Source organism: Neofelis nebulosa, chromosome 4 (assembly GCF_028018385.1).
Source record: "Neofelis nebulosa isolate mNeoNeb1 chromosome 4, mNeoNeb1.pri, whole genome shotgun sequence".
Lineage (NCBI taxonomy): Eukaryota > Metazoa > Chordata > Mammalia > Carnivora > Felidae > Neofelis > Neofelis nebulosa.
Window position 1 is genome coordinate 57975000 of NC_080785.1, and position 14743 is coordinate 57989742.

Genomic DNA, 14743 nt, shown 5'->3' on the forward strand with positions numbered 1-14743 from the left:
ACCTGAATTTTCCTATTTCTAACCCAAATCTACAATAAGATGATCTTTCCCCCCATACCCAGGACTCAATTATGGCTGGAATTTCAGAGACAATAGTATAGAGAGAAAACATTCCATGGGTCACAGATGTAAGTAACACATATCTATTCTTTGTGGATGATCTGTGCATTCTTCAGATACATACATGTCCAGCCTAAACTCTGAGGACATGAACAGATGCTTCTCTTTCCTCCCTTCAAAATCATTTCATTCTTTGGGGCACCTGGGTGGCTTAGTCAGTTGAATGTCCAACTCTTGATTTCGGCTCAGGTCCATGATCCCAGAGTTGTGGGATCAAGCCCCATGTCTAGCTCTGCACCAAGTGTGAGTCCTGCTTAAGATTCTCTCTCCCTCTCTCTCTCTCCCTCTCTCTGTCTCCTCGACTCATGCACTTTCTCTCTAAAGTAAAAAAAAAAAAAATTATTTCATACTAACCACTTTTTTGAAAATAGTCCACTTACTAATCCCCACCTTCTACTGAATCAAATATGCATCCACATAACTAACCAATTCTCTCTGTGTCTTGCTGCACAGAGATAGTGTTAGTAGCATAGAAAGTTGTAGAATCTCCTGGATTTCAAGGCAAATGCTCTGTGCTTAAGTCCCAGCTCTACCACTTTCTAAAATTTAACTTTGAGCAAGTCAACATTTGTGGAGTCTCAATTTTCTCTTTAAAACTGAAATATTCCTTGACTTGCCCTCAGGGATGTAATTTAAGAGAACATGCTTTATACACTGTAAAGTGTTGAACAATTACAGAAGAACTGTATTATTTACATCTGCCACTGTGATAATTTATAGTATTTCCCTTTTCACATACATAGCTTTCAGTGGAGGTGGTATTGTCTTTATTTAATTCCTATCCCCTAGATATCTGTTTTATAGTCTACATATTTCTTTAAAAGGATTTTTTAAAAAGAAATCATCTTTGTGAAACACTTAGAAAATGAACTTGGTGAGGAATGACCTTTTAACGTATTTTTAAACAAATTTTTTAAAAATGTTTATTTATTTTTGAGACAGAGAGAGACACAGCATGAACAGGGGAGGGTCAGAGAGAGAGGAAAACATAGAATCCGAAGCAGGCTCCAGGCTCTGAGCTGTCAGCACAGAGCCCGACGCGGGGCTCGAACTCACAGACTGTGAGATCATGACCTGAGCCGAAGTCGGACACTTAACTGACTGAGCCACCCAGGCGCCCCATTAATGTATTTTTTTTTTTTTTTGTGAAACAGTGAGAAGCAATGCTCTGGAAATGTGGAGGCTCCCCACTTCCGTAATCAATGTACATATACACCAAGCTTACCTTGATTAGCAAAAATACAGTTGTGGAAAGAGATAGGGAAAGGGAAGAGATGCAATCTTTACATTTTTAAATTTAATTCCATTTGTAAGTAGGTAAGATGCAGACACAGTAAGGTCAACAATACATATAAAATAAAACCTCCAAAGATAAATTTTAGTACAATAGTTTGGCTAATTGGAAGACATAAACTTCTACTCTAGCAAGCCAACTTAACAGTGAACACTGATGATTCTCTGTCAATAAAGGGTGAAGATTACATATATTTAAGAGAAGGATCTGTTCAGTCCAGCAATCACAGGTTAAAATAACTTACAAAAATATAAAGCAGAAAGTAAACAATTTAACTTGAGAAAATACATAGCATAAATTTAAATTCTTGTATTTGCCTTACATTCTTGTACATTTCCCAAAATGTATTTCATTTCCTATGATTTTTAAAACAGTATTTCTTTGTTTATATGAATGTCATTTAGTAATATGTGTTTTCTCTTGTTTCATTGACTTGTTTGAATCCCATTATTATCTTACTTTTTTCTTCCTCCTTCAAGGCAGACAATCTAATGCCTGTTATGTACATTATTTTGTTTGTAGGGTACTCTTCAGAGTACCATTTGTTTTGTGAGCATATATTTTTATTTTATGTAATTAATATATATTTATATATTTACATATTATGTATAAACTTACATATTTATATATATTATATATAATATGTATATTATATATATAATTTCTGTTGCTTAATTTTCTCACTTAGTTCTGCATTTACTAGATCTATCCATGTAGTTATGTTTATCTAGTCTGTCGTCTGTCACTGCCAAGTACTACATGGTATCTCCATGATCGATCTATCTATCTATCTATCTATCTATCTATCTATATCTGCCACATTTTAACTATTTCATTCTCCCAATAATGGACCCCAGGTTTGACTCCCTCTGTCTACCCACCATGAATAAAACTGTAGTGAACTTCCTACTATATATATACTTTAATGACTTTAGACAAGACCATCTTCAGAAGCAGGATTACTAGTTAATATGCTTTGTGTATAGTAAATAGTACTAAACTGCTTTCGAGAATGGCTGCCACACTTACCTTCCCACAGCTCCCAAAGCTCCACATGTCTACTAATTCTGGCACTCCACAGTTTACTGAATCTCTCACTGATTCAAATTATAATTACTGCATGTCTATTATGCACCCTGGCTCTGTTCTAGGTACTACAAGTATTGAGGAGACAGAAAATAGAACAGGGGTACCTGACCTAATTTGGGGATTGATGGTCAGTGAATATTCTCCAAGAAGAGGAAGTGATATTTGATCTGAATTTTTTGGATAAGTGGAAGAAAATGGGGAGGCCAGTACATGGTCAAGTGGGAAGAAAGGGAATAAAAGTATTCCAAACAGTATGGAGTATATGTGCCAAGGGGCATGATATGAACATGAATATAGGTCTTTGGGAAAAAATATAAAAACCACAGTAAGATACCATTACATATCCGCTAGAAAGGCTAAAATTATAGACTGATTTTACAAAGTGCAGGTGAGGATATGAAGTAATTGGAGTAGTCATTCATTGCTGATGGGAATGAAAGATGGCACAACCATTTTGGAGAGCAGTTTGGAAGTGTATTACAAACACATGGCTTCCCTACACCTTGGCGATTCTATTCCTAGGTATATATCAAAGAAAATTGACTGCTGTGTTCACAAAATAAAAACTTGTACAAAAATTTCATAGAGACTTAGGTTCCTCAAAAAATTAAAAATATAATTACCATATGATCCAGCAATTCCAGTTCTGGGTATATATCCAAAAGAATTGAAAACAGGATCTTGAAGAGATAATTGCATACCATATTCATTGAAGCATTATTCGCAGTGTCCAAGAGGTGGAGGCAACCTAAATGTCCATTAATAGACGAATGATAAAGACAATGTGGCATATGCCTACAATGGAATGTTATTCAGCACTAAAAAGGATAGAACCTAATCATATACTACAATATGGATGAGCCTTGAGGACATTTTGCTAAGTGAGGTAAGCCAGTCACAAAAGGCAAATACTGCATATTCCACTTATATGAGGTATCAAAAGCAGTTGAATTGTTAGAAACAGAAAGTAAAATAGTGGTTGCCAGGAGCTGGGGAATAGGGAAAAGAGAAATTGCTGTTTAATAGGTATAGACCTTTAGTTCTGCAAGATGAAAAAACTCTAGAGATATGTTGCACAATAATGGGCATACAGTTAACACTACTGTACACTTAAAAATGGCTCAGAAGGAAAATGTTATGTTACATGCTTTTTACCACAATAATAAATTTTCATAGCTTTATTCATAACAGCCCTAAATGGCAGAGGACCTGAGTAGACATTTTTCTAAAGAAGACACACAGATGGTTGACAGGACATGACAAGGTGCTAAACGCCCACTAATCATCAGGTAAATGCAAATCAAAACCACAATGAGATACCATCTCATACATGTTAGAATGGCTATTATCAAAAAGACAACATATAACAAATGATGGCAAGGATGAGGGGAAAAGAGAACCCTTATGCACTGATGGTGGGATTGTACATTGGTGCAGCCACTATGAAAACATTTTATGGGAGTTCCTCAAAAAATTAAAAATAGAACTGCTATATTATGATCCAGCAATTCCACTTCTGGGTATTTATCAAAGGAAATGAGAAACTAACTTGAAAAGATATATTCAGCCCCATACTCACTGCGGTATGATTTAAAATAGCCAAGACATAAAAGCGACCTAAGTATTTATTAGTGGATGAATGGATAAAGAAAATGTGGCACAACAGAGTATTATTCAGCCATAAAAAAGAAGAAAATCTTGGCATTTGTGACAACTTGGATGGACCTTGAGGACATTATGTTAAGTGAAATAAATCAGACAGAGAAAGCAAATACTATATGATCTCACTTACCTGTGGAATCTATAAAACCTCTGAACTTACACATACAGAGAGCAGACTGGTAGTTGCCAGAGATGAGGGTAGGGGTAAGAGGAAGGTAAAATGGGTAAAAGTGGTCTAAAGGTACAAACTTCCAATTATAAAATAAATAAGTCCTGGGGATGTAAGGTACCTCAGAGTGACTATAATTAACATCACTGTGGTTTTTTGTTTGAAAAATGTTAAGAGAATACATTTTAAGAGTTCTCATGACAAGAAAAAAATTATAACTATGTGTGCTAATGGATGTTAACTAGGGTTATTGCGGTGATTATTTCACAAAATATACATATGTTAAATCATTATGTTTTATACCTAAAATATGCTACATGTCAATTATGTCTCAATAAAAACCCCCAGAAAAATAAATTAATAGCTCCAAGTAGGTAACAAGCCAAACACCCACCCACAGGATAGACAGCTTATGGTGTGTTTATACAGGAGGATACTGCAGAGTAACAAAAATGAACAAGCTACTGACTATATGGGTCTCAAAAGCATTATGCTTAGTGGAGTAAAATAAGACAGACAAAAATCTGTATGACCTACTGATTCCCTTTAAATGAAACTTAATGTTTGGCAGAACTAATCTACAGTGTTGAAACTATTTTAAAAAACCAAAAAACAAAAAACCAAAAAACCCCGAATTACCTCTGGAGGAAATGGTGTTGACTAAGAGGCACAAGGCAACTTGATGGCTGAGGAAAATGTTCTTGATCTTGTTCTGAGTGATGTTCATTTGAGTATGGAATAGGTAAAAAAAAAATCTGTGCATACTAGTATATGTAAGGTTCGTTCCAGTTTGAAAAAAAAAATGAAATATCGCTTCTCGGCCTTTTGGCTAAAATCAAGTGAAAAAAAATGAAATAAGTTCACTGATCATGGAGGCTTATGAGTCCTGTTAAGAATGATAATGCTAATGGAATGGAATGGAAAGGCAATGAAGGGTTTTAAGCAGAGGCATGACAGGATTTGCTCTCCAGTTGTTTTGTTTTGTTTTGTTTTGAAGAGTTCCCTGATTGCTCCGTAGAAACTGGATTAGAAAGGAAGCAAAAATGGATATGGGAACTAGTAAGGAAACTACTATAAGAGTTTGGACAAGAGATGAAGGTACTTTGGACTCAGTGTTGGCAGTAGACGTTTAAAAAAGTAGATGGTTTGCTCAAGCTATTGTCTCTATCTCAAGATACCTTTCTTCTTATTTACTAGGTGAAATCCTATATATTTTCCTACCCTGGCTCAGTTGTTCTGCTCTGTGATTTGTTTCCCATTTCTTGGTCTGTGTTAGGTCTTCCCCTTTTTTTTTCTACAGCTCAATATAGCAAATTACTTGTCACTTATTATAGTTGGTTGCTCATGTCTAATCCTATGGTAGGAAGAATAATAGCCTCTAATGGTGTCTATGTTCTAATCCTGGGAAGCTGTGAATATAGTCACTTTGCATGGCAAAACTGACTTTGAAGATGTGATTAAAGTTAAGTACCTTGAGATGAAGAAATTATCTTAATTATCCTAGTGGAGCTAATCTAATCATGAGTCTTCCAAAGCAGGGAATCTTTTCCCAGCTTTCCCAGCTTTCTTCTTTCAGTCAGATAGAGATGTGATAAGTGAAGAAAGGTCAGCAGGATGTATATCTGCTGGATTTGTAGATACAGAAGGGGGTCATGAGCCAAGGAATACAGGCAGCCTCTAGAAACTGGAAAAGACAAGGATGCAGATTCTCTCTTAGATCCTCCAGGAAAGGACTCAAGCCCTGCTAACCTCTTGATTTTAGCCTAGAGACTTATCAGCCTTCTGACCTTTCTGTCATTTTAAGCCACTGATTAATTTTACAGTAATTTTTAAAGCTAGCAATAGAAAAGTAATAAAATCCTCAAGTATATGAACATTTTGGGGACTGTGAGGAAGCTCTGTGACCCTGAATCTCAGCACTTTGTCCAGCACATACAGAATAATCAGATGTGTTTAAAGAATGAATGGACTGGATATTCTCTTTCCTCATTCCGCAGATTGGAGGATAATCCTGTAATCTGTCAGCATCACTCCCATGTTTGTCTCCCTCCCTAAAGACAGTTCCTTTCTCCATTCAGAAAGATACTTTGCTGCCTCCTCCCTCCTTTATTATATTTATTCAGTCAATCCATCTTTATGATATGAGTACTATGGTTTCTAGTTATCTGAAAATTGACATTGTCAATTAGTCCTATACATATAAAATACATATAAAAAATACATATAAATACATATAAAATACATATAAAATAAACATTTTGAAAACTCTTATAAAAATATAAAAATACTAATTCTTTCACAAAACAGTAAATCGAGAGAGACAAGAATTGCTAAGGTATCATTAAAAAATGTTGCCATTTTCACAGTATTTCATCTTCTCTCTTTGGATTCATTCATTCATTAAGTATTTATTATCTACAATGTATTAGGCATTGTGAAATCTTGAGTTAAGTCAGCTAATTACAGATTAATGAACTAACCAATTTATTGCTTAGAGATTATTTGTCAATCCCTTGTGTTTAATGACTGTACTACTGATTTAACCTATTAACAGTCAGCCATAGATGCCCAGGTACAGCCTCTATATTCTAATATACATCACTGGATGATGAACTATGTATTAAAGGAGGCAAAAATAAATTGTGGAAGAAGAAAAATGATGGAAAAAATAATGAAACCAATCTTTACTGAGCATTTACTATGTATTAGGTATTGTGTTAAGAAGTACTGTTTCATTTTCTCCTCAAAACCCTATGAAATTTTCCCTTCATTTGTAAATACAAGGAAAACAATGCCCAGGGAGATAAGTAACTTGCCTGAGACCACACAATTATTAAGTTGGTGCTGGGATTTGAATCTGTGCAAGCTGATTCAGACTGTATTCATCCTTTGTAGTGTTAAGAAGAAAAGAGTGAAGGAGTAGAGATGAAGATGAAATGATAGGAAGCTGAAGTTATCATGTGATCTTATTTTACTTATAGTCCCATTCAAATGTGCTTCTTTTTCCTTAGAAAACACTTCTTTTAAGAATTCAGAAGGAACCCTAAAATATATAAATGGGCACTGGGTTGAACCCTAACATGCTAAGTCGGACTTTAAACATACCCCGTGACCACATGATAGGCACCAAAAAAACAGAGATAAAAAGATGGTCCCCAGAAAGAAGAGGAAAAAGAAGAGAAGAAGGGACAGATTATCCTTCCTTTTACCAGGAGCTTCCAAATCGTTAGCCCACTTAGCCCATTTTTCAACTAAGATTTTGTTGACACTGGATGAAAATTCAGAATAAAGTTTATATTGGAATGTTTGCTTGGTTAGATAAACAAGTACTCAAAATAATGGCATCATAGAAAAAAAATCAGAAGCTTGAGAAGCCTTGGAGATATAATCCTAAAGAACAGAAAACAAAGTTGTGTTTCTAGGAATACTAGACATGAATGTGTCTTTAATAGTAGTCTATATTTCTATATAAATATTCAGATACAGAAAAATGTGGTTGAAAATGTCCTTGGCACTAGTGATAGGCCATTCACTATCACCAGTGATAGGGAGATGATACTTGGGATTTTCCAATTTATCGTTATACATTTTTTATACTCATGAGTAAGACCGTTATTCAAAAAACAAAATGGCTACATTTAGAATCATATATTTTCTCATACTTCTGTATTAAATAATGACTTGAAACCATCTCATGAGAAAAGTTGCCAAAATTAGAAGACTAAATAATTAAATAAGCAACCAGATTGGAATGTATTAAGAAAATCTAACATGGTTCACACTATAATCAACAGGTCAAACTGACATTTGAAAAATATAACTTTCAGGGTACCTGGGTGGCTCAGTCGGTTAAGTGTCTGACTCTTGATTTTGGCTCAAGTCTTGATCTCACAACTGTGAGATCAAGACCTGCACCCAGCTCTGTGCAGATAGCATGGGCCTGCTTACAATTCTCTCTCCCCCTCTCTCTTCCCCTCCTCTGCGCATGCTCACATGCTCTCTCTCTCTAAAAAAGAAACATAAAAAAAAAAGAAAAGAAAATGTAACTTTCAGTTTCTGTTTTGGTTTAAAAAAAGAGAAAGAGACACTCAGGAATTCTGGATTGTAAATGTGTTCCTGATAACTGAATAGTTTATCATCCTGAAGTTTTGATTGTCAGAGAGAGATTTTTCTTGATTTTCAGCACAGCCTGAACTGGTATCCAAGAATAAACCTGAATACTGCACTGACCTTTTCAAAGTAGAAGCATTTGAAACAGATATCCAACCAATGCAAACTATAATCTTTTAAAGGTGAAGTCTAGCAAATAAGAAGAAACGTAAAATCATAGTTCTCTCTTCTAAGTGACCAGGTCTATCTATTTAAATAATCTTTGAACATATAACTGGGCCCCTTTCATTTTTTTGTCTTTTTCATTTTTTTGTCTTTTTTTCCCTGGTCTGCTATTGATTTCTTTCTCACTCGAGTCCTTTGCCACCTGAAAACTATGTTTTGAAAACTGTATTTCAGTTAATCATCTCTAAAATGAATCCCCACATATCAGCCTTTTTCTAATAATTTATTCTTCATGGTCCATCAATAAGTTGTAAAAAATGAAATAACTGTTTGCAATGTGCTGTCATCTCCCTTTTGCGCCCCCCCCCCATCCAAGAAAAATGAACAAAAAATACTTACAATGGTTCTTAGCCAGGAGCATTTTATCCCTTATTCACTAGTGGTAAATGAGTCAGATATGAGTTGGCCAGGAAAAGAGCTGCTTTACCCAAAATCTTAGTACAAAATGAGTCATCTCACTCCAAACACCAATATATCCTCCAAAATAACTGGCAAGAATTTCCTATAAAAAGAATCTTGCCTTCACTCTTTTCCATTCATTTAGCATTCTGATTTTTCTAATTTTTTAATTTCCTGTGTACTTATAATATTACATTCATAACAAAGGCCCAAGAACATTTCTATCTATTTATCTAATTTATCTAATTCTGAAAGTCTTCTTTCCTGTATTGAGTAGGGAGACAATTCTAATAGCATGCCCCTGAAAAGAACAAATGTGCTGTGGCTTTCAAGGGTTCTCTGTCTCTGACTCTCTCTGATGAAATTCATGCATGGTTCAATAGAAATGCAAAAGCCAATTCTAGAAGAAGTTTTCTTTTCCTCTGCTGAAAAAGTGAGTGCAAAGCCTTGGAAAATATTTCAGGCAAAACTACTTTTATTTCCATAAGAAAAATCAATCAAAATAGATACAGTGTGTTTCATACTGGTAAACAAACATGAATCCAGGTCACAAGCTTAAACTCTGTTTTCCCTACACATCAGAACATTCCCATTCGCATTCTCTCTCTGCTATCAGAGGAAGCTTAAAAATCACTGTGAACTCTTAAAAAAAAATCACTGAGAACTCAAGCCAGGGTTAAGTCCCCATTGATTAACAGAAGTCAAACACATTATTTACCTGAGGATAAGCAAGCATACTTATAGACAGAATTCATGCCAAAGTTCTGAGATTGTTTTTACTACTTGGGGCTTATAACATGACTTATCATTCTTAATTATTCTAAGCAAAATTATTTACAATTCATTTCACTCAGGTTGGAATTTAACTTCACTTCTCTGTATTAAATGAATTCTAAAGAACAAATATATTCCTTTTATATCCAACACTAACAGATGTTAGTTTGCTCAGTTTTATAGTCCTCAGATGACAGACAACTAACTGCATTTGGCTTTGGGAATAATTGCGACACCTTTGCATTATGAACTTGGTTTGGTTCTTAGCTGGGAACTGCAGGGGGTTAGTTCATATTATAGAAGAAGTGAAATAAGTTTTCCCTTTATGCTCCAGATGCCTATATGAAGATGCCTTCTAATACAGTATTATACAACTTATTTTTTTTTACAGGTAATCTGGTCTTAAATGGTTATAGTAAGAAAAATACTTGCATAAAAATGAAATATTTTATTCAATGCATCTCCTGCTCTTCACCAAAGCAAGATGTTAAATCCATTAAACTCCGAATGTCCAGTAAAAGTAAGAAAGCTAAAACGGTTCAAATTTGCACATTCTTGGGAAAACTGCCAACTAGGTACTAGGTAGCAGGATCTGTGTAATTAATGGTGATGTTATTGACAGAGGGAATATATTTCCTTCTCAGAAGCATTTTAAAAGTGCAAGCTGGAAGAGCTTTAGTAAAGCCTCACCTGATTCGTTTTTAAATTGAGAAAATGTGACTTTGAAGCCAGCTACAGAAAGCACCAATGTTAATATATGTACATTTGTGATGGATTTGGTTCTGGCAGACTTAAAAGAAATCTTGAATGTAACACTGTCTGTATGATAGGATGATGAACACCAAAATGCACAAACCAACAAGTATTTCTCAGAAGGAGAATAAGCAAACTCAATCTTAGGTTAACCTTATTTTTCTTTTCCTGAAAGCTATACTCATATGAAGACTGAGTGGATTCAACTTCTTATCATAAGATAGAATAAAATCAGACTGAAGAGTCCACACATTCCTTTTCACACATTCCCAGCTCCTTTGTAGGCCACGTGTATCTTTATCCAGTCCTTGTACCACAAGAGTAGTCATATAAGGAGCTCGTACATGTTTAGGTTTTCTAACCTATTGACTAGTAATACCTCCAGCTTCTGCTCTCGTTTTTTCACTTTGTTATAACAGTAATTTCAAAATGATGATAGAAAAAGAATATCTGGAAAATGAGAGATAACTAAGAAGTAAAGCCCACAAGCAGCTCTTTCCATAATGATCTGCACTAAATTACTCAACAAGGAGTGATTTTTCTCACCATGTATCTCACGCCCTCTATTTCTCTGTGAACTGCAACCACATGCTCTAGTTCTGTGTTTCCCACTAAGAATGGAATTCTTGGTGGCCTATAGTGTGTGCTGTGGCATCTGTGGCTTTGGAGAACACAGGTGGTGGAAGTGGAGGAGACAGAAGGAAAGCCTGGAGAGAGGTTCACAAATGCTAATGATGAGCCTGGATGTTACTGACCTTAATGACTCCCCCATCTTGGATCCATACCTGCTGTCTTCTGAAGCAAAGGGCTGTTCTACATCTACCGTCAGGGAGGCCATGGCAGAAACGGTCTCCGTCTCCTCTTGCAACTGTGCCCCAGCCAAAGCACAGCCCCTTGGCACAGCCACCATCCTAACTGACTTCCAGTACTTGCCTAGAAAAAAAATGCATCATATTTTAATAGGAATTTTAGAGCAGTATTAATCAGACTACTTATATAGGTCCAACTCAGAGCAGTTGTTGAGTTAAAATTCTCTATGCTATACATAGCTGTAATTTGGTTTCTTAAATATTATGATTAAGTCTTTTTCTCAGTCTAAGACTGCCAAGTTGTGAAGTGCTCATAGTCCCCAGCCTGAGTCTCTCCCTTGCTTAGAGGGTAATAAAGTGAGGAATAATCCATGGTCTAATGAACTCACTATCAGACTGGCAGCTGTCTCTACAATCAAGTAAGCAAACCCTGGGCATTGTGCCCCCTGGGAAATCCTTAAGAGACTGGGAGGTAGAAGTCTCATGGAGAAACTGAATGAAATAGTAATGTTAAAAATTGCTATTGAGCCATTACCTTTTTATAAAAAAATGAGGTTAGAATATTAAAGAAAAAGAAAAGCCCCAAAATGCCAGCATGAATTGAATGGCAACTTTGCCAGAACAATCAGGTTTGTTAGTCCTGGATGTTCTTTCTTTCTTAACCCCAGGGTGTGTACTAGAACAATAATTGATTTAAAACTTTAATATATGCACTGGTTGATGTTGGCACCCTTCCTCATGTCATACGGAAGTTTCATTTTTTGAGGAGGGGAAGGGGAATGAGGAAAAGAGGAGGTCATTTCATGAAAACATGCCAGTGGGATAAATATGAAAAAGCAGAGTCAATGGCCTTCTTGCAGCCCCTAAGCTATTCTGCGTGTCTGTGTGTGTGTGTGTGTGTGTGTGTGTGTGTGTGTGTGTGAAGTATTGAGTCATCTCAAATCAAAGCAGGAGAATATTCCTAGGTGCTGACATGACTTACCAGGTTAGAACTATCTCTGCAGCCTGACGAATTAGGAAAGAATTTGGCATGCAGAGTTTGCTTACTTCAAAAAAAAAAAAAAAACAGAAAAAAAAAAGTTCTACTAGAATAGAAAAGACAAATGGATGGGGCACCTGACTAGCTCAGTCGGTTGAGTGTTCAACTCCTGATTTCATCTCAGGTCACGATCCTAGGGTCATGGGATCACGCCCTGTATCAGGCTCTGTGCTGAGTGTGGAGCCTGCTTAAGATTCTCTCTCTCTCCCTCTGCCCATCTCCCCTGTTCATGCTCTCTCTAAAATAAAATTTAAAAAATAAACTAAAAATTAAAAAAAAAAAAAGGCAAATGGATGAATGCTGGATTGGGAACGAAGATAACTGGGTCCTGGACCACTTCTTTTCTGCTTCTCACAACAGGGGAAAGATCTCAAATCCCTTCCAGTTCTAACATTTTTTAATCTGCCTCTCCTATCTTATTGCTTCACAAAGGAATGGATATCATGTTAGGGGAGAAGACCCAATCTCCCAATCACTTCTCATTTAGTTGTCTACTACAATGTTACTTGTTCTGACCAAAGTACGAGAATCATAAAGCTTTCAACTAGGACCAAATGATAGCAATTCTAACTGTGAATGAACCCACAAACTAACATTTTCTTTGAAAGCTAAGACTGTGCTAGATGTTGAGGACATAAAGATTCTTCCCTCACACCAAGAAATTTGTGGTCTAAATGACAATTCTGTGTGGAAATTGCCCATGTGATCCTGAGAGGAACTAAGTGGAATATATACTTATGATGATGGGAAAATGAGAGAAGAGTTGCCAGAAAAAACAACACTTGACTGAGTATTTGAAAGACCATCAGAAGTTAGTCAACGTTAAATAGAGGGAGGCAAGTAACCCTGGAAGAGGAAATAGTACACACAGATGTGCAGAGACTGGAATCTCATGTCTCTATGTTGTTGTTATTGTTGTTATTATTGTTGGCGGTGGTGGTGGCGGTGGCGGTGGCAGTGGTGGAGGGGATTACAAAGTCCATTGCTAGGCACAACTGGAGCATTTGGAAAAGTCTTGAGTGTGGTGAAGGAGATTGTTGTTGTAGACATAGGTTAATTAACACACTGTCTTGAATAACATGTGAATGATGTTGGACTTCAACCTGTAGGTGAAAAGGGGCCATTTTAAGCAGAAGAGGCAGGGAATCAGGTTTAAGTTTTTAAAAGATCCCTCTGGACAGATCTTGGATGATGAATTGGAAGGTGATGAGAGTGGTGGCAGGAAAACCAATTTCACATCTTGGCAAAAATCCAGGTGGGAAATGATGATGTCTAAAACTAAAAGGAAGTGACAGAAAGAAATGAGGGAATGGAGTAAAGAGAGGTTTAGGAGGTAGGTAATGAAATGTATCTTGGCTTATTATTTAGGGCACCCCTACCTCTTTCAACTTTGAAAGATGACTCTGATTTGACAATTCCATTCCAAGACCCTAAGTTTTCTAGTTTACAATGTCATTATAATCTTATTCAAGTTGGAAATACCATATTCCATCTCTAAGTGCATTCAGTTGTAATGAGTTTCACAAAATATTATTTTTGATTTTTTTATTAAAAATTTTTAAATTTTTTTTAAGAGAGAGAGAGAGTGCAAGGGAAGAAGGGGCAGAGAGAAAAAGGGAGACAAAGAATCCGAAGCAGGCTCTAGGCTCTGAGCTGTTGGCACAGAGCCCGACATGGTGCTCAAACTCATGAACTGTAAGATCATGACCTGAGGGGAAGTCGAACTCTTAACCAACTGAGCCACCCAGGCACCCCAACACAAAATATTACTACTAAATGTTATTTTAGCTCAGGATATTCAGAAAATTGGTGATGCTGGATGACATCCTTTCCTGTTTCTCTAGAGTGACTAATATGGGGCCTCTGACAAACAAACAACAGGTAGCAGGTGGTTTATGGGTTAAATTATGTTTTATACACTATATGAAAGAGAAACTAGCATTAATTAACTCCTAATATGTGCCAAGGAGTATGTTAGATGTTTTCACATTCCTAATTTATAATTTCATTTAATCCTCATAACTATTATGATGCAATATTAGGTAATTGTTCTAATTTTTTGTAACATTTATTTATTTTTTAGAGACAGAGAGAGACAGAGCATGAGCAGGGGAGGGGCAGGGAGAGAAGGAGACATAGAATCCAAAGCAGGCTCCAGGCTCTGACATGGGGCTTGAACCCACAACCTGTGAGATCATGACCTGAGCCAAAGTATGACGCTTAACCGACTGAGCCACCCAGGTGCCCCTGTTGGGTAACCTTTCTAAAGTCACATGGTTAGGAAGAAGAAAAGCTGAAAT

The 14743-nt window shown here is 36.3% G+C and overlaps 1 protein-coding gene across 11 annotated transcripts in view; it reads right to left on the reverse strand.

Annotated features, from left to right (window-relative positions):
* Positions 1-14743, reverse strand: part of HDAC9 (histone deacetylase 9) — a 938649-nt gene that overhangs the window by 15002 nt on the left and 908904 nt on the right. For 9 of the 11 annotated variants that reach the window (XM_058724883.1, XM_058724881.1, XM_058724878.1 and 6 more), the window contains one exon: positions 11351-11528. In XM_058724883.1, the coding sequence (XP_058580866.1) occupies positions 11351-11528 (178 nt within the window). Of the gene's footprint in view, positions 1-3126; positions 3252-11350; positions 11529-14743 lie in introns of all 11 variants that reach the window. The other 2 variants (XR_009260421.1, XM_058724882.1) reach the window with 2 other exon arrangements.